This window comes from Epithele typhae, assembly GCF_022376455.1.
Source record: "Epithele typhae strain CBS 203.58 chromosome Unknown BXZ73scaffold_10, whole genome shotgun sequence".
Classification (NCBI taxonomy): domain Eukaryota; kingdom Fungi; phylum Basidiomycota; class Agaricomycetes; order Polyporales; family Epitheliaceae; genus Epithele; species Epithele typhae.
In genome coordinates this window covers 709,170-732,800 of record NW_025954201.1, presented here as the reverse complement: position 1 = coordinate 732,800, position 23,631 = coordinate 709,170, and the positions used below count along the sequence as shown (strand labels likewise).

Genomic DNA, 23,631 nt, shown 5'->3' with positions numbered 1-23,631 from the left:
CCCTCATCCTCTCCCTCGACCTCAACCTCAACCTCCATGCCGTCCTTCGCCCACTTTGCCGGCCGTGTCCACACAGGTCCACACCGCACGAGGACGTCCATCCGCATGGAGATTAGAATTAGGGGGTCGCGGCGATGTACCGCGGCCCTTGTTTTGGTGAGTCCCCCGCTCCGCCCTCCTGCACTCCCAATGCCCACCTCTCCTCTCCGGCTTCGCCCATCCGGCCTGCCGCCAGCCTTGACCTCCGTGTCCACCTCGCCCACCTCGCCGCTGCCCTCCTCCCCGTTGCCCACCTCCGCGCTGCTCTCCGCCCACCTTCGCGCTGCCGCCTGCGCCCGCACACCCTCCTCCGCCTCCCGCACCTCCATGTCGCCCTCCTCCGCGTCTCGCCCGCCTCCACGCGGCCCTCCTCCTCAACGCGCGTCGCCCACCTCCGCGTCATCACCCACCTCCATGTCGCCCGCGTCCGCGTCCGCGCCGCCTCCCGCCACCCGCATCTATGCGCCTCGCTAGGCTCCCCCTCCTTCGCCTCGTCCCGGCCCCCCGCGTCCGCGCTCCTCCTCCTCCTCCTCCTCCTCCGCGTCCTCCTCCTCCGCGTTGCCCGCCTCCTCCGGCTCGTCCACTTCCGCCCGCGCTGCCCTCCTCTGCCTCCGCCGACGTCACCTCCTCCGCCGGCGTCGCCTCCCCCGCCGGCGTCGTCTCCTCCGCTCGCGTCGCCCGCCCTTGTTGCTCTGCGCCTCCTCCCCCTTCGCACCGCACACCCCCGCCCGCGTCGCCCACCACCTACTCCGCCTCGTCCCAGCCCTCCGCGTCCCTCTCCTCTGCATCGCTTGCCTTCGCGTCGCCCGCCTCCGCGTCTCCCGCGTTCACGTCGCCCACGTCCTCCGCCTTGTCCCGAGGGGCATGGTATTACTTACTAGCACACTTATGTAGTAGTTTACTAATAAATATATTTTTATCACCAATCATATACAAGATGTGGTGTGAAGCAAAGAGGGAGGCGAGCTCACTGTCGGAGACAGCGAGCTCGGGTGGCGGCGCCTGAGGCGCCGGTGTCCGGACATCTGGGTGCGACGCTGTCCCAAGGGTGCGCGAGCGCGCTTGGGGAAGGCGGTGTCGAGCGCAACCGGGCCGGCCGGCACCAGATGCATCCGCACCGGCTGTCACAATGGATGCACCTGGCAAATCACTACTGTAGCTCCCATCGACCTGAGAGATCCCGACGAGTGATGCGCGCATTGTGTCTCCGTCATTGCGGACACGAATCTTGCCCCATTCTTCTACTTCATCCGGGATTGCTTGTCGAAGAACCGCGTGGGTTGCTGAGCCGAATCGTGTCACGAGAGCGCCAATGATCTTCCTGAGGGCGCCCTCGTCCTGGCGGATAGGGATGATGCGGCGTGAGGGGAGTAATACGTAGTCCTCATCTGTAAAGACGGTGTTTTATGTAGCGGTGTGGTGTATGGGTTGTGGGCGAAACAAAGGCTTACATCCAGGAATATGTACACCAGTCTCCGGTTGCGGTGCATTCTTGCGCAGCTGATTATGAACGCCTTCGCCATATATAAGGCAGATTTGCGAGAGTCGGGAGTGGTCGAGGACGTATCGATTCAGGCTAGAGTGTGGATATCGGCGGTTCTTGATTGCGGGACCGAGTGCAGAAGTGTTCCATGATGAATGCCCAGCTCGTCCAGACAGGCCCGACGATGGAGATACTGTCTGCAATGTGCAAGAGAGCGTGTATGGTGAGCGTACATGTGCTTAGCCTCTGTGGATCGTGCTGATGATAGTACCTGAACTATATTCAAGTCAATGTGACAGTACTTGAAAGCGAGGGACAAGCATAAGAACTGCTCATACTTCAGAACCCATTCAACTGAGCACAGGTGATTTCCTTGGTGCATCCGTTGCGATAGCCTATCGGCAGCTACAGATGCATCTCTGAGGCGCAGTGCATGCCCTACATGCAGTGACGAGCTGCAGAGCACCTGTGGGCCAGGGGATGTTGGCTGGAGCACAACGGTCGGCTGCTGGCCAAGATTCTGGGGCCCAGAGCACGGTTGGTGGGGCATCGGTCGGCTTCTGGTCAGGGCTCTGGGGCCCAGAGCGCCGTTGGTGGGGCATCGGTCGGATGCTGGGCAGGGCTCTGGACCTCAGCACACCGTTGGTGGGGCATCGGTCCGCTTCTGGTCAGGGCTCTGGAGCTCAAAGCACGGTTGGTGGGGCTCCGGTCGGCCTCTGGTCAGGGCTCTGGAGCTCAGAGCGCCGTTGGTGGGGCATCGGTCGGCTTCTGGTCAGGGCTCTGGAGCTTAGAGCAAGGTCTATGGGATGATTGCAATTTGCCAGGGTGAGGCGCAGTGCATGCCCTACATGCAGAGATGAGCTGCAGAGCATGTATGGGCCAGGGGATGTTGGCTGGAGCACAACGGTCGGCTGCTGGCCAAGATTCTGGGGCCCAGAGCACGGTTGGTGGGGCATCGGTCGGCCTCTGGGCAGGGCTCTGGAGCTCAAAGCACGGTTGGTAGGGCATCGGTCGGCTTCTGGTCAGGGCTCTGAAGCTCAAAGCACGGTTGGTGGGGCTCCGGTCCGCCTCTGGGCAAGGCTCTGGAGCTCAAAGCACGGTTGGTAGGGCATCGGTCGGCCTCTGGGCAGGGCTCTGGGGCCCAGAGCGCCGTTGGTGGGGCATCGGTCGGCTTCTGGTCAGGGCTCTGGAGCTCAAAGCACGGTTGGTGGGGCTCCGGTCCGCCTCTGGGCAGGGCTCTGGAGCTCAAAGCACGGTTGGTAGGGCATCGGTCGGCCTCTGGGCAGGGCTCTGGGGCCCAGAGCGCCGTTGGTGGGGCTCCGGTCCGTCTCTGGGCAGGGCTCTGGAGCTTAGAGCAAGGTCTATGGGATGATTGCAATTTGCCAGTGTGAGGCGCAGTGCATGCTTTACATGCAGAGATGAGCTGCAGAGCATGTATGGGCCAGGGGATGTTGGCTGGAGCACAACGGTCGGCTGCTGGCCAAGATTCTGGGGCCCAGAGCACGGTTGGTGGGGCATCGGTCGGCCTCTGGGCAGGGCTCTGGAGCTCAAAGCACGGTTGGTAGGGCATCGGTCGGCTTCTGGTCAGGGCTCTGGAGCTCAAAGCACGGTTGGTGGGGCTCCGGTCCGCCTCTGGGCAAGGCTCTGGAGCTCAAAGCACGGTTGGTAGGGCATCGGTCGGCCTCTGGGCAGGGCTCTGGGGCCCAGAGCGCCGTTGGTGGGGCTCCGGTCCGTCTCTGGGCAGGGCTCTGGAGCTTAGAGCAAGGTCTATGGGATGATTGCAATTTGCCAGTGTGAGGCGCAGTGCATGCTTTACATGCAGAGATGAGCTGCAGAGCATGTATGGGCCAGGGGATGTTGGCTGGAGCACAACGGTCGGCTGCTGGCCAAGATTCTGGGGCCCAGAGCACGGTTGGTGGGGCATCGGTCGGCCTCTGGGCAGGGCTCTGGACCTCAGCGCCGTTGGTGGGGCTCCGGTCCGTCTCTGGGCAGGGCTCTGGAGCTCAAAGCACGGTTGGTAGGGCATCGGTCGGCCTCTGGGCAGGGCTCTGGAGCCTAGAGCAAGGTCTATGGGATGATTGCAATTTGCCAGGGTGAGGCGCAGTGCATGCCCTACATGCAGAGATGAGCTGCAGAGCATGTATGGGCCAGGGGATGTTGGCTGGAGCACAACGGTCGGCTGCTGGCCAAGATTCTGGGGCCCAGAGCACGGTTGGTGGGGCATCGGTCAGCTCCTGGTCAGGGCTCTGGGGCCCAGAGCACGGTTGGTAGGGCATCGGTCGGCCTCTGGGCAGGGCTCTGGGGCCCAGAGCACAGTTGGTGGGGCATCGGTCGGCCTCTGGGCAGGGCTCTGGAGCTCAGAGCACGGTTGGTAGGGCATCGGTCCGCTTCTGGTCAGGGCTCTGGAGCTCAAAGCACGGTTGGTGGGGCTCCGGTCGGCCTCTGGGCAGGGCTCTGGACCTCAGCGCACCGTTGGTAGGGCATCGGTCGGCTTCTGGTCAGGGCTCTGGAGCTCAAAGCACGGTTGGTGGGGCATCGGTCGGCTTCTGGTCAGGGCTCTGGGGCCCAGAGCGCCGTTGGTGGGGCTCCGGTCCGTCTCTGGGCAGGGCTCTGGAGCTCAAAGCTCGGTTGGTAGGGCATCGGTCGGATGCTGGGCAGGGCTCTGGACCTCAGCGCACCGTTGGTAGGGCATCGGTCGGCCTCTGGGCAGGGCTCTGGAGCTCAGAGCGCAGTTGGTGGGGCATCGGTCGGCCTCTGGTCAGGGCTCTGGAGCTCAAAGCACGGTTGGTAGGGCATCGGTCGGCCTCTGGGCAGGGCTCTGGGGCCCAGAGCGCCGTTGGTGGGGCTCCGGTCCGTCTCTGGGCAGGGCTCTGGAGCTTAGAGCAAGGTCTATGGGATGATTGCAATTTGCCAGTGTGAGGCGCAGTGCATGCTTTACATGCAGAGATGAGCTGCAGAGCATGTATGGGCCAGGGGATGTTGGCTGGAGCACAACGGTCGGCTGCTGGCCAAGATTCTGGGGCCCAGAGCACGGTTGGTGGGGCATCGGTCGGCCTCTGGGCAGGGCTCTGGACCTCAGCGCCGTTGGTGGGGCTCCGGTCCGTCTCTGGGCAGGGCTCTGGAGCTCAAAGCACGGTTGGTAGGGCATCGGTCGGCCTCTGGGCAGGGCTCTGGAGCCTAGAGCAAGGTCTATGGGATGATTGCAATTTGCCAGGGTGAGGCGCAGTGCATGCCCTACATGCAGAGATGAGCTGCAGAGCATGTATGGGCCAGGGGATGTTGGCTGGAGCACAACGGTCGGCTGCTGGCCAAGATTCTGGGGCCCAGAGCACGGTTGGTGGGGCATCGGTCGGCCTCTGGGCAGGGCTCTGGAGCTCAAAGCACGGTTGGTAGGGCATCGGTCGGCTTCTGGTCAGGGCTCTGGAGCTCAAAGCACGGTTGGTGGGGCTCCGGTCCGCCTCTGGGCAGGGCTCTGGAGCTCAAAGCACGGTTGGTAGGGCATCGGTCGGCCTCTGGGCAGGGCTCTGGGGCCCAGAGCGCCGTTGGTGGGGCTCCGGTCCGTCTCTGGGCAGGGCTCTGGAGCTTAGAGCAAGGTCTATGGGATGATTGCAATTTGCCAGTGTGAGGCGCAGTGCATGCTTTACATGCAGAGATGAGCTGCAGAGCATGTATGGGCCAGGGGATGTTGGCTGGAGCACAACGGTCGGCTGCTGGCCAAGATTCTGGGGCCCAGAGCACGGTTGGTGGGGCATCGGTCGGCCTCTGGGCAGGGCTCTGGAGCTCAAAGCACGGTTGGTAGGGCATCGGTCGGCCTCTGGGCAGGGCTCTGGAGCTCAGAGCGCAGTTGGTGGGGCATCGGTCGGCCTCTGGTCAGGGCTCTGGAGCTCAAAGCACGGTTGGTAGGGCATCGGTCGGCCTCTGGGCAGGGCTCTGGGGCCCAGAGCGCCGTTGGTGGGGCTCCGGTCCGTCTCTGGGCAGGGCTCTGGAGCTTAGAGCAAGGTCTATGGGATGATTGCAATTTGCCAGTGTGAGGCGCAGTGCATGCTTTACATGCAGAGATGAGCTGCAGAGCATGTATGGGCCAGGGGATGTTGGCTGGAGCACAACGGTCGGCTGCTGGCCAAGATTCTGGGGCCCAGAGCACGGTTGGTGGGGCATCGGTCGGCTCCTGGTCAGGGCTCTGGGGCCCAGAGCACGGTTGGTAGGGCATCGGTCGGCCTCTGGGCAGGGCTCTGGGGCCCAGAGCGCCGTTGGTGGGGCATCGGTCGGCCTCTGGGCAGGGCTCTGGAGCTCAGAGCACGGTTGGTAGGGCATCGGTCGGCTTCTGGTCAGGGCTCTGGAGCTCAAAGCACGGTTGGTGGGGCACCAGTCCGCCTCTGGGCAGGGCTCTGGGGCCCAGAGCACTGTTGGTAGGGCATCGGTCGGCTTCTGGTCAGGGCTCTGGAGCCTAGAGCAAGGTCTATGGGATGATTGCAATTTGCCAGGGTGAGGCGCAGTGCATGCCCTACATGCAGAGATGAGCTGCAGAGCATGTATGGGCCAGGGGATGTTGGCTGGAGCACAACGGTCGGCTGCTGGCCAAGATTCTGGGGCCCAGAGCACGGTTGGTGGGGCATCGGTCATCTCCTGGTCAGGGCTCTGGGGCCCAGAGCACGGTTGGTAGGGCATCGGTCGGCCTCTGGGCAGGGCTCTGGGGCCCAGAGCGCAGTTGGTGGGGCATCGGTCGGCCTCTGGGCAGGGCTCTGGAGCTCAGAGCACGGTTGGTAGGGCATCGGTCCGCTTCTGGTCAGGGCTCTGGAGCTCAAAGCACGGTTGGTGGGGCTCCGGTCGGCCTCTGGGCAGGGCTCTGGACCTCAGCGCACCGTTGGTAGGGCATCGGTCGGCTTCTGGTCAGGGCTCTGGAGCTCAAAGCACGGTTGGTGGGGCATCGGTCGGCTTCTGGTCAGGGCTCTGGGGCCCAGAGCGCCGTTGGTGGGGCTCCGGTCCGTCTCTGGGCAGGGCTCTGGAGCTCAAAGCTCGGTTGGTAGGGCATCGGTCGGATGCTGGGCAGGGCTCTGGACCTCAGCGCACCGTTGGTAGGGCATCGGTCGGCTTCTGGTCAGGGCTCTGGAGCTCAAAGCACGGTTGGTGGGGCTCCGGTCGGCCTCTGGTCAGGGCTCTGGAGCTCAGAGCACGGTTGGTAGGGCATCGGTCGGCCTCTGGGCAGGGCTCTGGGGCCCAGAGCGCAGTTGGTGGGGCATCGGTCGGCCTCTGGGCAGGGCTCTGGAGCTCAGAGCACGGTTGGTAGGGCATCGGTCCGCTTCTGGTCAGGGCTCTGGAGCTCAAAGCACGGTTGGTGGGGCTCCGGTCGGCCTCTGGGCAGGGCTCTGGACCTCAGCGCACCGTTGGTAGGGCATCGGTCGGCTTCTGGTCAGGGCTCTGGAGCTCAAAGCACGGTTGGTGGGGCATCGGTCGGCTTCTGGTCAGGGCTCTGGGGCCCAGAGCGCCGTTGGTGGGGCTCCGGTCCGTCTCTGGGCAGGGCTCTGGAGCTCAAAGCTCGGTTGGTAGGGCATCGGTCGGATGCTGGGCAGGGCTCTGGACCTCAGCGCACCGTTGGTAGGGCATCGGTCGGCTTCTGGTCAGGGCTCTGGAGCTCAAAGCACGGTTGGTGGGGCTCCGGTCGGCCTCTGGTCAGGGCTCTGGAGCTCAGAGCGCCGTTGGTGGTGCATCGGTCGGCTTCTTGTCAGGGCTCTGGAGCTTAGAGCAAGGTCTATGGGATGATTGCAATTTGCCAGTGTGAGGCGCAGTGCATGCTTTACATGCAGAGATGAGCTGCAGAGCATGTATGGGCCAGGGGATGTTGGCTGGAGCACAACGGTCGGCTGCTGGCCAAGATTCTGGGGCCCAGAGCACGGTTGGTGGGGCATCGGTCGGCCTCTGGGCAGGGCTCTGGACCTCAGCGCACCGTTGGTAGGGCATCGGTCGGCTTCTGGTCAGGGCTCTGGAGCCTAGAGCAAGGTCTATGGGATGATTGCAATTTGCCAGGGTGAGGCGCAGTGCATGCTTTACATGCAGAGATGAGCTGCAGAGCATGTATGGGCCAGGGGATGTTGGCTGGAGCACAACGGTCGGCTGCTGGCCAAGATTCTGGGGCCCAGAGCACGGTTGGTGGGGCATCGGTCGGCCTCTGGGCAGGGCTCTGGACCTCAGCGCACCGTTGGTAGGGCATCGGTCGGCTTCTGGTCAGGGCTCTGGAGCTCAAAGCACGGTTGGTGGGGCATCGGTCGGCTTCTGGTCAGGGCTCTGGGGCCCAGAGCGCCGTTGGTGGGGCTCCGGTCCGTCTCTGGGCAGGGCTCTGGAGCTCAAAGCTCGGTTGGTAGGGCATCGGTCGGATGCTGGGCAGGGCTCTGGACCTCAGCGCACCGTTGGTAGGGCATCGGTCGGCCTCTGGGCAGGGCTCTGGGGCCCAGAGCGCCGTTGGTGGGGCATCGGTCGGCTTCTGGTCAGGGCTCTGGAGCTCAGAGCGCCGTTGGTGGGGCATCGGTCGGCTTCTGGTCAGGGCTCTGGAGCCTAGAGCAAGGTCTATGGGATGATTGCAATTTGCCAGGGTGAGGCGCAGTGCATGCCCTACATGCAGAGATGAGCTGCAGAGCATGTATGGGCCAGGGGATGTTGGCTGGAGCACAACGGTCGGCTGCTGGCCAAGATTCTGGGGCCCAGAGCACGGTTGGTGGGGCATCGGTCGGCCTCTGGTCAGGGCTCTGGAGCTCAGAGCGCCGTTGGTGGGGCATCGGTCGGCTTCTGGTCAGGGCTCTGGAGCTTAGAGCAAGGTCTATGGGATGATTGCAATTTGCCAGGGTGAGGCGCAGTGCATGCCCTACATGCAGAGATGAGCTGCAGAGCATGTATGGGCCAGGGGATGTTGGCTGGAGCACAACGGTCGGCTGCTGGCCAAGATTCTGGGGCCCAGAGCACGGTTGGTGGGGCATCGGTCGGCCTCTGGTCAGGGCTCTGGAGCTCAGAGCGCCGTTGGTGGGGCATCGGTCGGCTTCTGGTCAGGGCTCTGGAGCTTAGAGCAAGGTCTATGGGATGATTGCAATTTGCCAGGGTGAGGCGCAGTGCATGCCCTACATGCAGAGATGAGCTGCAGAGCATGTATGGGCCAGGGGATGTTGGCTGGAGCACAACGGTCGGCTGCTGGCCAAGATTCTGGGGCCCAGAGCACGGTTGGTGGGGCATCGGTCGGCTCCTGGTCAGGGCTCTGGGGCCCAGAGCACGGTTGGTAGGGCATCGGTCGGCCTCTGGGCAGGGCTCTGGGGCCCAGAGCGCAGTTGGTGGGGCATCGGTCGGCCTCTGGGCAGGGCTCTGGAGCTCAGAGCACGGTTGGTAGGGCATCGGTCGGCTTCTGGTCAGGGCTCTGGAGCTCAAAGCACGGTTGGTGGGGCACCAGTCCGCCTCTGGGCAGGGCTCTGGGGCCCAGAGCACTGTTGGTGGGGGCATCGGTCGGCCTCTGGGCAGGGCTCTGGAGCTCAAAGCACGGTTGGTGGGGCATCGGTCGGCTTCTGGTCAGGGCTCTGGACCTCAGAGCACGGTTGGTAGGGCATCGGTCGGTCTCTGGGCAGGGCTCTGGGTCTCAGAGATAGGCCTGTGGGAAGGTACTCACTTGCTTGTTTTTCAGATACTATAGCCTTTAACATGAATTCTATTATCTTTTTTCTAAGCACAGTATTCTGTCGTGGGAAAACATTCGCCCACAACGTCAACTTTCAGGATACTCTATGACACACACAAACTAGACATACAAGTTTGCCTTTCCCACCCTTTTTCTAAGCCTTTTCGGGCTAGAAAGCTGTGAGGTCGCCGCCTTGGTGTAGTGTCGAATGTGTCGAGAGTGTCGAGAGTGTCGAGAAGAGATGCTGGTCGAGGCGAGGCGAACATGTGAAGAACGAGACGGCACGGGACAGTGTGTAGGAGACAGTCGTAACCCGAAAAGCTACCTACTACAGGTCGGAGCAGATGTCCATATATACGAGGTCAGCGCCAGAACTGTATAGTAGGTTGTCATGTAATGAAGCCGTCCTCCAAATAAACAAACACAATGAGATCAACGAGAAGAGAGGGGAAGAGGGAGCGCCGGGATAGTCCGGCGTGAGCGGAACAGATAGAGGCTCGGCGTGCGCAGCAAAATGCGCGCGTGCGATCGCGGAGGCATCGCATTGTGCTTGTATCTATACTCGAGGCTCCGAACTGTTCCTGTACTTGGTGTGTGAGTCCCAGTCCTCACAAAAGCTGAGCCGTTGCCCGTCGTAATTGTTCCAACCGATGAAGACAGACTGATGTCATCTGGCTGTCCAAAACCATTCTGAGAGCACTACAAACAGTTTCTCATGCCTCCTTTTGCACCTGTAAGGCCATCCACTTAAGCCATACAGAGTCCTTCACTGTTCTGGTGTTGACTCCAGTGCCTATTTAGCGTGAGAGACCAAGATCCCCAGTGAGGCCTTGAGGATGCTCAGGTAATAGTGTCCTTCCATCTGTCCCAATTTGAATTAATTGATAACAATTCTCCATGCTGTCTTATTTGAATCACAAACAACATTGGGACTTTTCTCTGCCATAATCCAGTGATAGTGGGTTACAGGTATCTCTATTTGCAGTCTGTGAGTGTGTGAAACCCCTCTTTTGCTGGACTGGGGTTAGGGTTATTAACATTAGGTTTAGCCTGGAGGCTCGCATGGCTCGCACCAGGCTAAACCTAATGTTAATAACCCTAACCCCAGTCCAGCAAAAGAGGGGTTTCACACACTCACAGACTGCAAATAGAGATACCTGTAACCCACTATCACTGGATTATGGCAGAGAAAAGTCCCAATGTTGTTTGTGATTCAAATAAGACAGCATGGAGATTAGATTGTGAAAATAACACATAGTTATAATGAAGTGTGACAAAGGCCTTGAGGGGCACAGGTAAACACCACCACAGTGATCTTGTATATCTGAGGCTGTGCAGTTGGGCACCAAAACCAGTACCAGACCGCTGGTGGAGACCACTCCACCAATTTACAGGGATAGCACGGATTGTGACTTGTGAGGTGGTGTGTGAAAGAGGGGTTCAACACACATATGCAAGGGGATCATCACATCCACACATGCTCAATTAGACGGACAACACGGTGGGTGCACGCCAATGGCCGGCGCTGGTGGCTGTGCGCGATCAATAACGGGCGCTTAAAGCCGCGACAATGACCAGCTCGTATCTCGACAAGCCTTCCGCCAATTTCGTTCAAACTTGGGGAATCAGTAGACATACATGTTAGCTTTCTGTGTGCGAAATATGATGCAGAATAAACATGTCTAAATACAGATATCCCATACCAAAAGGGGGGTGGTAGTGGTGCGCGTGCACGTGAGGAGGGGTCAGGAATTGCATGGCAGAGTGGATGCATGGGGCACTTACTGTTATGGTCAGGGCCACGCCCACGTTCGCGAGACCCGCGAGAGATGGGCGAAGCGGCGACCATCCTCAGCTGCAGGACGGCAATGAGCGGGGCAGTAGATGTGGGCAAGGTGAGCGAGATGGGTGACGTACGACACGAGAGCGAGGCAGGTGAAGTGGGCGACATGGATAACGCTGGCGCAGACGGGCGAGAGCGGGACGGGTGAGAGAGAGGTGGGCGAGATGGGTGAGGCAGGTGAGACGAGCGCGTGCAAGATGAGCGAGATCCGGGGTGACGTGAGCGAGGTGGGCGACACAGGTGAGATGGACGAGGGCCCAGGGGGTTGAGACAGGCCAAGCGGACGAGACGGACACGGCGGGCGAGGCGTGGGGCGTAGGCGAGACGGGTAAAGCTTGAAGTCGGCGACGTGGCGACGCAGATGACACGGATTGACATGGGCAAGGTGGCGGGGAGGGAGAGAGCAGAATGGGCGAGGGCGAGACGGGCGATGACAAGACGGGCAAGGGGAGGCCAGAGGACGACAAGGACGATGAGGACGACGACGACGAGAGTGCTGGCAGTGCCAAGCGCTGGAGTCCACGCAACGCGCGTCGTTTCCCACGCGTCTGGACCTGCCAGCGCGTCTTTCCCTTCGTCCACTAGCACCCTCCCCGTCTTTTCCTCCTGGCGCAACATCCGATGAACAAGCCAACACTCTCCTCACTTGCCGCTTCCTCGATGAACTGTTGCGGGCCCCTAGGTTTTGGTGAGTCTCCCGTTGTGTGGCACTGCCAGCACCAGCTTGTCGTCCCCATCGTCCTCATTGTCTTCCCGTTTTCCAGTTGCTCCTCTTCTGTGCCGACCACACCAGCCTCCCGCGCTACATGCGTACAAGCACGCATTTGCCGTCGCACTCACCCACTGGCTCCCCACCTCCCTCCTCTCCCTCAAGGACATCTTCGAAGGCGCTGGCTATGAAGTCGTTGTTTATTACGGTGAGCTCTCGTTTTTCCCTGCACATCCTCTCCTCCCCTGCCCATCTCCCGATCACATCGTTCACCTCGCCCGTTTCGCCCATTCCAAGCACATCGCACGGGTCACATCACGTGCGTCCGCGTCGCCCGTCTTGCCCCCACCTCACCCACCTGGCCTGTGTCACACGTCACCCCACCTCGACAACCTCGCCCGCGTCGCCCCGCCTTACCTGCATCGCCCATCTCGCCCATCTCATCGCGCCGCCCACCTCGTTCCCGCATTGCCCACCTCGCCACCTCACCCTGTCTCGCCCCCGCATCCGCATCCGCGTCGCGCGCCTAGCCCATCTCGTTCGCGTCATTCTTGCTGCGCCCTCCTCGCGCCGTCACCCAGCCTCCCGCTCCCCGCTCGCGCCTCCAGCTGAGCTGCCCCCCAGTTCGGCGGTGCGCTCTAGCCTCTGCCTCCTCGTCGCCCTCCCGGTGCTCAGCGACCTCCGCGCCCTCCTCCGGCGGATCCGCGTCGCCCGCCACCACGCTCACGCTCCACGACAAGGCCGCGCGCTGCCGCCTCCAGCGCTACTACCGCGAGGCCTACTACGACCGCGAGCACCCCCGCGCGCTCCAAGGGCTGCGCGCGCACCGTCGCGAGCACCGTGATCATGACAGTCCCCGTCTCTGCGAACCCGAGCGCGAGCGCGAGCACGAGCACGCTGCACAGTGGGACCGTGCGGACGCCCCCGCGAAGCCCCAGCACACGATCGCACCTGACGGCGCGGGCGACGGCGTCGAGCGCATCTACACGCCTGGCGCACTCTGCACGCTTGCCGCGGCGAGCCGCGAGGTGCGCACCATGATCATGTAGATGGGGCGGGAGGAGGGCCAAGGACCAGGACAGAGATCGCAGCAGGACCCGCCAAGATACAAGAACATTGTCTCCCACCCCATCTTGACTCCGCCTCGCCCGCGCGAGGTCACTACTGGGACAATGTCTGCAAGCTCTCGCAGGAGCGGGCTCCGGAGCAGGGTGCGGCTGCCGCCCGAGCAACATCCGCACCTCGCGTCCGCAAAGACGGGTGAGGGCATCTGGGCCTGTTCGAGTACATCGCCCGCGTCGTCGTTCGGCAAGCGGTTTGACGACGACTTAGACATGTAGCTCGGTCCAGCACAGTGCACCGTCGCTCTTGCAATTCACCAACTTCACCACCTGTTTCGGGATTCCCCTAGTGTCTGAGGCGCACGACGAGTAGCTAGACATTAGTTCAGATCCGGTACAAATAGATTTGATTTAGATCCACTAGCTGTGGCAGCAGAACGACTATCTACATAGTTGCGAGAGGCGAAAAATAGTAGTCAAATAGTATGACTAGCTGTTCATAGTGTGCTAGTGTGAATAGCTAAGTCGATAGTGCTAGTGCTAGTTAGCCTAGAGCTAATTAGCTCGTTAAGGTTTTCCTGATGAAGCCGGGGAATGGCGAGGTGGCGATGTGGACAGGGTGAGGTGGACGAGCGCGACGCGGATGGGAGCAACGCGGACGAGCGTGAGACGGGCAAGGACGCGGGGAGCAGAGGGGGTGAGAACTCACCAGAGGAGATCAGGGCCGCGTGCGTGAGCACGATGACGCAGCGTGGACGGTGGATTAGGCAACGTGGGGCAGGTGGAGGACGTGGGCGACGCGGGCTGCGGGCGACGCGGGTGAAACGCGAGACGCGGGCGACTTGGAGACGGGAGATGCGGGAGAGACGTGTCGCTGGGGACGCGGAGAAGGTGGTGGGCGATGCGAGGCGGATCCGGCAGATGAAGCAGAGGGCAGGTGGGCGGAGGGCGATGCAAGGTGGAGGAGGCAGAGGACGAGGTACAGGACGAGGCGGAGCTGGAGGACGAGGGCGAGGAGGACAGGTGAGCGAGAAAGACGCAGAGAGTGGCAGAGGAGAACCCACCAAAAGGTATCGGGGCCGCGGGAGCTCACCGCCACCCTGGGGCGAAACGGACGGCGTGGGGGCTGGGAACGACGCCCGCGATGGGAGCGAGGGCGATTTGGATGATGGCGTTGCGGGCGCGGCCGGAACCTGGGAGGAGAATGCGACGCAGGGAAAGTGGAGAGGGTGAGAAGAACTCACCGAGTGGGACCGGGGCCGCGGGAGCTCACTGCGACCCCACAGAACGGCCGCGAGCGCGAGCGCGATGAGGCAAGGGCGACGTGGGGGCAAGGGTGGGCGAGGGCGTGGCGGGCGACGCATGCAACACGGTTGACGTGGGCGGGTGCCGTGAACAACGTGGACGAGGGTGAGGCGGGGGATGTGGGGGCAACATAGGCGAGGGCGAGGTGGAGAGGTCTAGAGAGGACGGGAGCGCGAGAGGCTGCGTTAACGCCGCTCGAGCGGCATTGAACGCGCCCTTCACCAGCATGAATGGCATAGCTATGGCAGCGGTACGGCGTGGCAAAGACAGTGGCATGTAGTAGTGGAGGAAGCACAGCAAGCACATTGGAGGATGTCTTGCCGGAGTTCGTGAAGCGCATGGATCGCGACGCGCAAGGCAGCGTTCGAATTGGGAGGTCGACGCGCACATACGCGCCTAATTGCATGGTAAATGGACACGGAACGAGCGAGAGGCGAGGGCGGGACTGGGGGATGCAGGAGGAAGGGAGAAGGCGAGGTGCACATACGCCTGAGATCTCGACACCACCAACGCAACCCCTCTCCGAATCCTACGGCCAGACAGGCGTTCGAAAGGTCTTGACGACGCGCGTCGAGCGGTCCCGGCTACGTCTTCTGTGGTGGCGAGACGGGCGAGATCGAGCACCGGAAGGCGGGGGAATGGGGCGCCAGCTGTGGGCGCTCTTGCACAGCGCACAGCGGGCGAACGAGCGCGGCGAAAGAGACGGCGGGGAGCGCGATCGAAAGGGATTTGCGAGGGCTATCAACGCCCCAACTTGCAGCGCGATCAGAGCCGAAATGGTGGGGCGGCGCGTCGAGTTCATGCCTGAGGATGCCTGGAAGCGGTGGGGAGACAGAAGTGGCTGCCGCGGGTGAACGGCTGCCCATCTTGGCGGCGGTAAGGACGCATTCAATGCAAGATGACGAGGGGAGAAGACGTACCAAATCTCGTGCATAACGGATGGGAGACTCCGCCGTGGTGGTCAAAATCGCCAGCGTCGAGGAGGGTGCAGATGGTGTGGAGGGCGATGATGTGGCGACTGTCGCGAACGAGGGACTGGGCGTACCTCCACGCGCGAAGGTGCGTCTGAAAGGCCTTGACTATCGTAAGAGAACGAACCCGGCCGCGTCGCAAACGGGCTCCAAACCGTCGGGGGACGAGGGCATCAAGTTGGCAGTGGGATGGGTGCTCTTCTGTCGCGGGGGACGACGTGCAGCGGGACGATGCCGGGGCGTATCTCAGCACGGAGCGGCTCGTAGGGAAAAGGTGAAATACACGCACAAAACAAGCCCGTACGGCCCTCGAACAGAGAAGAGCTCGTGGAGGGACGGAGTGGCGGTCCGCTGGAGGGTAATCTCTGTGTCGAGGGCGGCAGTGATTGCAACGTAGGTCAACGACGACGGTACGCTCCACGACGCGGAGAGGCGCGTTTGAAAGCCACAAATAACGCGCATAAAACGAGTCCGGCCGCGCGGAAATCGGCCGCGGCGTCACATACCAATTGGATGGGAGATGTCGGGATGGGGAGGAGGGGGACTGCGTCTTCGACCGCAACGTCCTGGAGCGTCCAGCCGCGTGAATTCGTCGCACTTGGCACGATAGAACGGGGGAAATGAGGACTTTCAAGCGCAACAAGAACGAAGAGCGTACCATAAAAAACAGCGGAGATACGTCAAGGTCTTCCATCCCCTAGCCTCCCTGGGTGAATCTTCGCGTGCTCGGACCGTTAAGTGGCGAGTTCGTGGCGCATCGACATGTGAGGGGTATCGATAGAGAGGGGGAAATAAGACGGATCGAACGACACCGAGATCGCAATGAACGGACGGCGGGAAGGGGATGGATGGCACGAGGAGTGGGTGGGTATATCTCTGACTGCCCAGCTGGATTACGCGTGGGCATCCGCGCGCATTCCCACCTGCCCCTTTCGGCGGCACCTGGCTCTAAGTACGGATGTCCGCGCGCACAGCACGATGATTCGCGCGCACCGCCATAGACGGTGTCTCAAATGTGCGCGATGGTTCGTGCACGTATCGGTGGATGCGACGTCCGACGTGCGCGATAGATCGCGGACGTTTGAGACGCTGTCTACAGATGTGCGCGAACCATCGTGCAGATAACAACTATGCTATGCAAAGCACCCACAGTCCATGTGCCCGATGGTTCGCGCACATATCAGTGGGCGCAACGTCCAATGTGCACAATGTATCACAAACATGTGAGACACCGTCTACGATGATGGGCGCGAACCATCGCACACATTACACCCTAGTACACTTCACCATGTGTGCGATGGTTCGCACACATTACACCCTACACTCCACCATGTGTGCGATGGTTCGCGCACATCACAACTATGCGCCATGTGCGCGATGGATCGCAGACACTGTCTACGGATGTGCGCGCACCATCGCGCACATGGCAACTATGCTGTGTGAGGCACCCACAGTCCATGTGCGCGATGGTTCGCGCCCTTTTGGGTGGGCGCTAGTTCTACCCCTCATGCAGCTCTTACCCTCCGGACCTAAAAAAAGGCCTCTCTTATGCAGTAGTCCCATAGTGGGGTACTGGGTGGGAGCGAGGAATTTCACAAAAACAATTATACAGTGAGCGTGGGTGTCGGCCAGGACCAAGAAGTCGTGAATGTCGTTATAGAATCGTCAAGGAAAGCAAATAATCACAGACCTGCCGGCGCATCGAAGTACAGACAGTCCATATCCCTACCACAAATCGATGGGGGGACCTGCGCTCGAGCCGAACCCGTACAACAGATCACATCCCCGCATCTCCCCTGACGACGACGACGACGACGACGACGACGACGCCAGCAGCCCTCCGCCGGCGTCGCGCATGAGGCCCTCGTTGCCATGCTGGACCTTCATAAGCTTGCGTGGGGACGACAACACCGCGCTTCCCAACTCGGTCTCGTCGAACTCCGGCAGGGGAGGGCGCTTGCGCGGCGACGGCGATGCGGTGGGGAGCGCGGCGCGCACGTTCGGCATGGAAGAGGCTGCACGGATAGTGGCATCCGGAGAGGAAGGCTCCTCGACGATGCCAAGCCCCAGCCCGAACGCGAGCGCCGCGCGCGGGGGTCGGATCGTCTCGTCGGTGTCGTCGTTGGTGGACGTGTCTGCGGGGAGGGAAACGCCCGGCGTGGTCGGAGACGACATAGTGGGGCTGTGCGGGGGACGGGTTGCGGTACTCGTGGACGCGGACAAGGAAGGTTCGGGCGTCTGGTTGACGGTGCCATCGTTCCCCATAGGCGTCGAGGGCTCCGACGACGGGTCCGAAGGCACGAGGTGAGCTTGCAGAGCCGACGACGTTCGATTCTTCGGAAGGCTCTTGATACGCCTGCTCGCCAGGGAAGGGTCTACAGGGAGCATACCTGTGCTCGAGGAGGGGACGCCAAGTCCGAGGCTGGCTTGACGGTGCGAGCTCGACGTCAACGGCGCGAGGATTTCATGGATGGGGGACGCAATGGGGGTGCACTCCGATGTCGACTCGGAATTGAGAACTGGCATAGAGCAGGTGGCGGAGACCTGCGAGGGCGGAGGAAAAGACGGCGGGGCGAGCGAAGGTGCGCTGGAGAAAGTCGCGAGATAAAGCAGGCTGCTGACACGAAGTGTATTCTCGTCCGTGTGAACTGCGCGCGATGACGCTGGGCCTGGGCGGGGACTTGAGTACGGCGTCGGAGGGTGTGCAGAGAGAGAGGAGTCGAGGAAGCTCTCCTCGAACAGGCGCCTCGGCAGCGGGCGGCGAACGCGCGCGTTGCCTGGGCTTGAACGCGAAGGGGGAGTACGGTATTCGTGGGAGATAGCTTGCTGTGCGTGCTGTAGGAGGGATAAGAACACGAGTGTATGCGGCAGCGCATATACGCACCCATCGCAGAAGGATCTGGCGAGCATCGGGGCTCTCCCACGACAAACCGTCGAGGTCCGAAAACTCGGTCCTCACGTCAAGGAAGGCAGCCTCCAGACCGTGATGCTCGCGCTGGGCCTGGGTTGAGTTGGTTGATGGAGAGGAAGGTTGGACCAACGCACCCTAATCGCCCGAAGAGCCTCACGATCCTCCTGCTCCTGCTCTTCTTCAATGCGCTTCTGCCGGGTCATGCGCGCCTGCACTCGGTCGCTGTGGGTGGCCAAGGAACGCTTGATGGGTCGCGGGTCACGGCCACGGCTGGGGATCTCGACCGCGAGGCCGGGAGGGGTTACAGGAACGACTTGAGCCATGAGAAGAATAAGCGAGGGAAAAGTGGCCAGCCAGCTGGTGAGGAACAAGGCGCGGTGAGTGGGGAGAAAAGAGGACGAGACGGCGGCTGACTCGAACTCACACGAGCAGCTGGATCGCGCTTAGAATCGGGGCCAGGGTGGCAAACGTTTCCGAATGGGCTGGCCTGGAGGGTGGCAATCCTCGATGTGGTGGCCGTGCTTTTGTATGTCGTTGAACGGGCGCGCCCGGCAGCACACTCCGAGCCCGTCGGAATCGACGGTCTGTGGTCTGTTTGACCTGGGCCACAAGTCACGCTGTTCTGTGGTCAACAATAGGGAACACAAAGACGCGGTTTATGGCCCACTTACAATGGCGAACACTGTTACTCCACTTAGAAGAAGGAGCTGTGGACTGTTCCCGGTCGCTTCGAGAATCGATGGGTAAAGTTGAGTACTACTGGCCGCATGTCGATGTCTGCGAGCGCTGTGCGTTTAAGTCTTGACTGTGCAGGTACTGAAGTCGGCGCCGAGCGTTGGATGAGTGCGGACTGAGCCTGAGGCCTCAGTATTCACGCTCATTTGATGGGGGGACGACATTTGATGATGCGCGCGGACGTTGCGATGGACGTGACCGCAAGCCGCAAGGCCGCTGCGGCACGCAGGCACGCTGCTGGTCATGTCAGGCTCAGCGCAGAGTATTTTGCGGGTAAACGGGGCGGATGGGAGAGCGGAGGAGGTGAAACGCGCGCGGCGGCCGGCGTTTGGGGACCAATGGTCGAGAGACAGTGAGAGACGTCGTGACCGTCACGGCGACGCGACAGGCGCGCGTGGTCTTCGGGGCATGCGTTGTCCTCTTGCTCACTGCCTTCCCTTCTCGCTGTCCACCACCTCCTGCTTTATGTCGCGCCCGCCCCCGGCACGCACACATCGCCCTCATCCCACACACCGCCTCTGACCATCGACCCCATCTCCCGCATCCCCCATGAGCGTTGTTGTACCAAAGCAGCCAGGTCCGTCGCGTCTCGCCTCGCTATATGCGCATCTCATTCACCCTCCTTGCAGATCCGGCAGAGAACTGGGACGAGGACTTCGAGTTCCACGCCGGCGCAGCAGCACAGCGCGCGCTCCATCACGATAAAGACGACGACATGCGAAACCCAGCAACCCCGACGAACGCGATGCCCTCTCCGCCCACGACTCCCCTCCGCGAAACACAGAACACCCTCCACAACTGGGCTGAACCCGGTCCCTCCACTCCTTTGCGCCGCCTCCAGCACACTGAGAATTGGGACGACGATTTCCAGGATGCCGACTCCCCCGGTCCCTCTCGTCGCGGCACCCGCCCCCCGCCAGCCACACGCGTGAACGGCTCCGGCTCCCCCATCGAGAACTGGGACGACGAATTCGAGGACAAGTCCGACAAGGGCCCATCCCCTCGGAAGCGCACCCCTCGAAAGCGACAATCCTGGTCCGACGAAGAGGAGGACTACGGCTTTGCGGATCGGGAGGACGACCGGACGGTGACCTCGCGCCGCGTCGCAGGTGTGCCCTTCATCCTCTCCAGCGACGTCCCCCCCGTGCCCCCACTCCCGTCTCCCTTCCCGCGCTCCCCCACCGCCTCCGTTTTCTCCGTCCCCGTTTCCTCCAACGGCCGCGAGTCCTCCGCCGGCTATTCTTACTCATCCACCGCCCACTTGGCACTTCGACCCACCGTCTCCGGGAACTCCGCTATAGCCGCCCGGCTCGCCCTCCTCCCACCCAGTCCTCCTCACCGTGAGCGCCGCCGGCTGCGGAAGAAGTCTCGACCTCCGCACCAGTTGGAAGAGGAGGGCATATTCGAGCTCGACGACCGCGCCGAGCTTGTAGAGCAAGCCCGCCCCGTCACTCCCGAGACCAATGGAAGGCGTCGCGAGCCGCCCCCCATCCCGCCCGACGACCCTCCGCAAGACGTCGGGAATACGTCGACGACCCGCACCCCGCTTCTCTCTCGTATCGGCTCCGTTGGCAAGAAGTGGAGCGCGCGCAAGAAGCGTGTCAGCAACGGGCCCTCGGATATCGCGCTCCGGGAGCGCAACGAAGGACCGTCGTCGCGCGAACGCGGCACAAACACCGACAGCGGCGGCTCGCGCCCGACGAGCTTCATGGCGTCGAGCTCCCCCGGGCACGGTGGCGCCAAGGGCTGGTTTTTTCGCGGTGGTGGCAGCGGTCAGGGGCCAGGTTCGTCACCGGGACGCGAGTCGGCGCTGAAGCACGAGAAGAGCGTCGAAAGGCTCCTCCACCTCATGGGCGTCGAGCGCGGCCGTGAGCGGGAACCGCCCGGCTCCCCGTCCTCCATCGACCGCAAGGGCAAGATGCGCGGGCACTACGGCGACAGCTCCTCTGCGCTCCCCGCCGATCTCGAAGCCGCCGTCGACGGGAGCAAGGCCCCAGATTCCGCGCTCTTTGGAGGCACTCCCAAACGGCCGCAGTCGATGCAGGTCTCTGTGTCAAACTCCTCGTCAAATTCGGGTTCAGGCTGGCCTCACAAGCCGCCGAGCAACCCGCGCCACGTTTCGTACTCTGAGAACCGCCCTCCTCGACGACCGGTTACGCCCAGCAGTCGCGCCAGCTCGAAAGGACGATCCGCATCCGCGAGCGTTGAGGACGTCCGGCGCACCAAGAAGAGTTCGACGACTTCAGGTCGCGACGTCTCCCGGGAGGTTTCTGTCGAGCGGTCGAACAACGGCCATCCGGATGGGGAATCGAAGGGCGGAAGACGGTTCATGGGGAACATCCGCCGTATCAGTCTTGGGGGTAAGCACAAGCGCAACAAGAGCATCGCGGCGGAGGCTACGAAACCCGCGTTGCTCGCCGCGGCGATCATTCATGACTCTGAGACGCAGGACCAGAGCACGCCCCGGCCACCATCGCGTACAATCCGGTCGTCGATCGACGTTCCCCTCTTGCCACCCATCGAACTGCAGCCCCCATCGCCCCCACATAGACCGGGCGAACGCAAGGTTCCCCGCCCGCTCGAAGCCACTCCGACGCGAATGTCCGTCGAACGTTCGATTGAGCCATCGCGCTCGCACCCCACGCTCAACCCGCGGTCATCACAAGCCTTGTCGTCGACCTCGCAGGAGACGGCGCTCCCTTCCATCCCCTCCCCACTCCCTTCTCCCACACGCACGCGGCCATCGACTTCTCCCGTCCAAACCGCGTCCCTCGGTCGCACAGCGCAACCACCGAAGACGACCGAGACGCCGATTAACTCCGCGTTCCCGCGACGGAACTCGCTCGGCGACCTCAAGATCCCAGCGCGGATCAGTCAAGCTCAGGTTGGATTGCGAAGAGACCTTAGCATGGTGCGAGACTTCGCGACGAGCGTAGATCGTGAGTCTCGCGATCCTTTTTGTCCGTTCTTGCGCTCATCCTCCTCGTGCAGAGCTCAAGCAGTTGCAGCTCACCTACACGCTGCTTGCCGGCCAAGTGCGCGCCATATGCCATGAAGCTACCGAGTCACAGTCCCGTCCAGTGTCTCCTAGCCCCATGCATCACTTCCCGCGTCCCTCTTCGCGCCTCCGCTCATACACCAGCCCAACAGCGGTCCACGCGATGTCTCGCAGTCAGCTCAACACCGCGTTCCTGCTGCTCGAAGCCAAGTATCGCCTCTCATGGGAGTGCGCGGAGCTGCTGATCGATCTCGGCGGAGGCGCGCCCACGCAACCTCAAACCTCCCCTCCTCCATCCAGCCACTCCGTCCCTGCAGTCCCTTCCATTCCAGAGGGCAAGAAGGGCCGCGAACGCGCCATCACGCTCGGAGGCGACGAGTCGAAACCATCTCTCCCCGGGACGCCGCAGGGCGTTTCGCCTCCACTCGCCAGTCCTCCTTCGCAATGGCGCGCCTCAACCGGGCGTCATGATCTCTCTCAGCGTCAACTCCACCTCCTCCGTGAGATGCTCAACAACCCCGACCCGTCGATGACGATGACGATGGAGCCGAACATCCCGGAAGAGGATATCAACCGCAACTGGCGGTGGGGCGACGCGATGAATAGTACCATCACCTTACCCAGCGAAGAGTCTGCGGGCGGCACGGGCCAGCCATCGCCGTCGAAGAAGCGTCGGACGAGTCGCCTCGGGATGCGGCACATCCGGGACATGCTCCGCTCGCTGAAGAAGACACAAGGTCAAGGGATCGTGATGCCTCGCCTCACACCCTCCTCGTCAACGTCAGTCTCGGCAAGTACGGACTCGTCACTCAACCTTCCGCGCGAGACGAGGCCACAATCCGTCATCCACCGGCGACGGGCGAAGACGAGCACAGGCCCCGCCTCGCTCCCCCGCGACGTCCATCCGAACTCGCCATACGCGACCACCTCCGCGCTCTCGCACAAGGCGTCCCCGCGGCGGCCGTCGCTCGCCAGCATCTTCCGTCTCGGACAGAAGTCGAAGTCGCCAACACCAGCGACCGGTCCGTCCGTCGACGATCTGTCTTCCACGACCACGTCTGGCGGAGGGATGACGATGAGTGGGACCAGCCTCGGCGAGGACTGGGATCACATTGACTCGGCCTCGGAACTCGACCACGCTGCTCGCTCTTTCGGTCTCTCCGTGGACGGGACGGCAACAGTTCGCGGAAAGAAGGGCAAGTCGCCTTACTTATTTGGGGGTGGGTCCGCGTCGTCGCACCGCGCGCTCCCCGAGGCGTCGTTGTCGTCGCTCTTCAGCCCCACCACGAGCGGAGGTGGGGGCGAGTCACCAAAGAAGCCCGCGTCAGCGATCCCCCCGTCGACTCTTCAAGCGTACCAACGGTCTATCAAACTCTCGGACGTTCGCGAAGTTGACACAGGCGACGAAGGCGCAGGGGGCCATGCGCCCCGCGCGCTGTCGCGGACGAAGAATCGACAGTCTGCCCCAAGTCCGTCGCCGCGACCATCATCTTCACGGGGGAAGAAGACGAAGGACTACTCGGGCTCTGTGCGGTCCGCGCCGCCGCAGCCTCGGGGCCCGGGGGCGAGCCCAGACGTGAGCACGAGCGTACTGCCTGCGGTAGACATCAAGCTGGCGATGGCTCCGGAGAACATCAAGCCGCTGCTGGAGAACGCGAAGGAGGTACACGTGCGGTGTGCGGAGTGTATCGCGGAGCTCGAGGCGCTCCTCGGGAGCGGGGTGGGCGTGAGCCCGGCGTAGGCTGGGGCGTTGTGTACATACGTCTGCATTGCGTTCGTCGTTCTCCGTTCGCTGTCGCTCGTTGTGCTCTGCTTGTTTTGTTGTTTGACATGTGCTGCTTTCGCTACGCTATCACGTTCGTCATGTGCTCGTACGACGCATCTCATCTACGCATTTACTATTTCATGTGCTTACGACCAATATA

The 23,631-nt window shown here is 62.3% G+C and overlaps 4 protein-coding genes across 4 annotated transcripts; 2 read left to right on the top strand and 2 right to left on the bottom strand.

Moving 5' to 3' along the window:
• Positions 1-783: 783 nt before the first annotated feature.
• On the bottom strand, positions 784-1,529 carry BXZ73DRAFT_99217 (uncharacterized protein; the record flags this gene model as incomplete). The annotated part of the gene is made up of 4 exons (XM_048027941.1): positions 784-888; positions 1,011-1,160; positions 1,210-1,377; positions 1,491-1,529. 4 exons carry the CDS (start codon positions 1,527-1,529, stop codon positions 784-786), a joined length of 462 nt encoding a protein of 153 aa, XP_047880351.1.
• A 9,214-nt stretch (positions 1,530-10,743) lies between these two features.
• On the top strand, positions 10,744-13,065 carry BXZ73DRAFT_75813 (uncharacterized protein; the record flags this gene model as incomplete). Its single annotated transcript, XM_048022287.1, has 8 exons — positions 10,744-10,813; positions 10,866-10,895; positions 10,971-11,068; positions 11,142-11,256; positions 11,699-11,704; positions 11,781-11,933; positions 12,368-12,753; positions 12,775-13,065. 8 exons carry the CDS (start codon positions 10,744-10,746, stop codon positions 13,063-13,065), a joined length of 1,149 nt encoding a protein of 382 aa, XP_047880350.1.
• A 3,722-nt stretch (positions 13,066-16,787) lies between these two features.
• BXZ73DRAFT_75812 (uncharacterized protein) lies at positions 16,788-18,296 on the bottom strand (the record flags this gene model as incomplete). The annotated part of the gene is made up of 3 exons (XM_048022286.1): positions 16,788-17,897; positions 17,947-18,063; positions 18,108-18,296. The coding sequence occupies 3 exons, from the start codon at positions 18,294-18,296 to the stop codon at positions 16,788-16,790; spliced, it is 1,416 nt and encodes a 471-aa protein (XP_047880349.1).
• A 961-nt stretch (positions 18,297-19,257) lies between these two features.
• Positions 19,258-23,447, top strand: BXZ73DRAFT_99214 (uncharacterized protein; the record flags this gene model as incomplete). Its single annotated transcript, XM_048027940.1, has 3 exons — positions 19,258-19,285; positions 19,338-21,647; positions 21,700-23,447. The coding sequence occupies 3 exons, from the start codon at positions 19,258-19,260 to the stop codon at positions 23,445-23,447; spliced, it is 4,086 nt and encodes a 1,361-aa protein (XP_047880348.1).
• Positions 23,448-23,631: the final 184 nt, after the last annotated feature.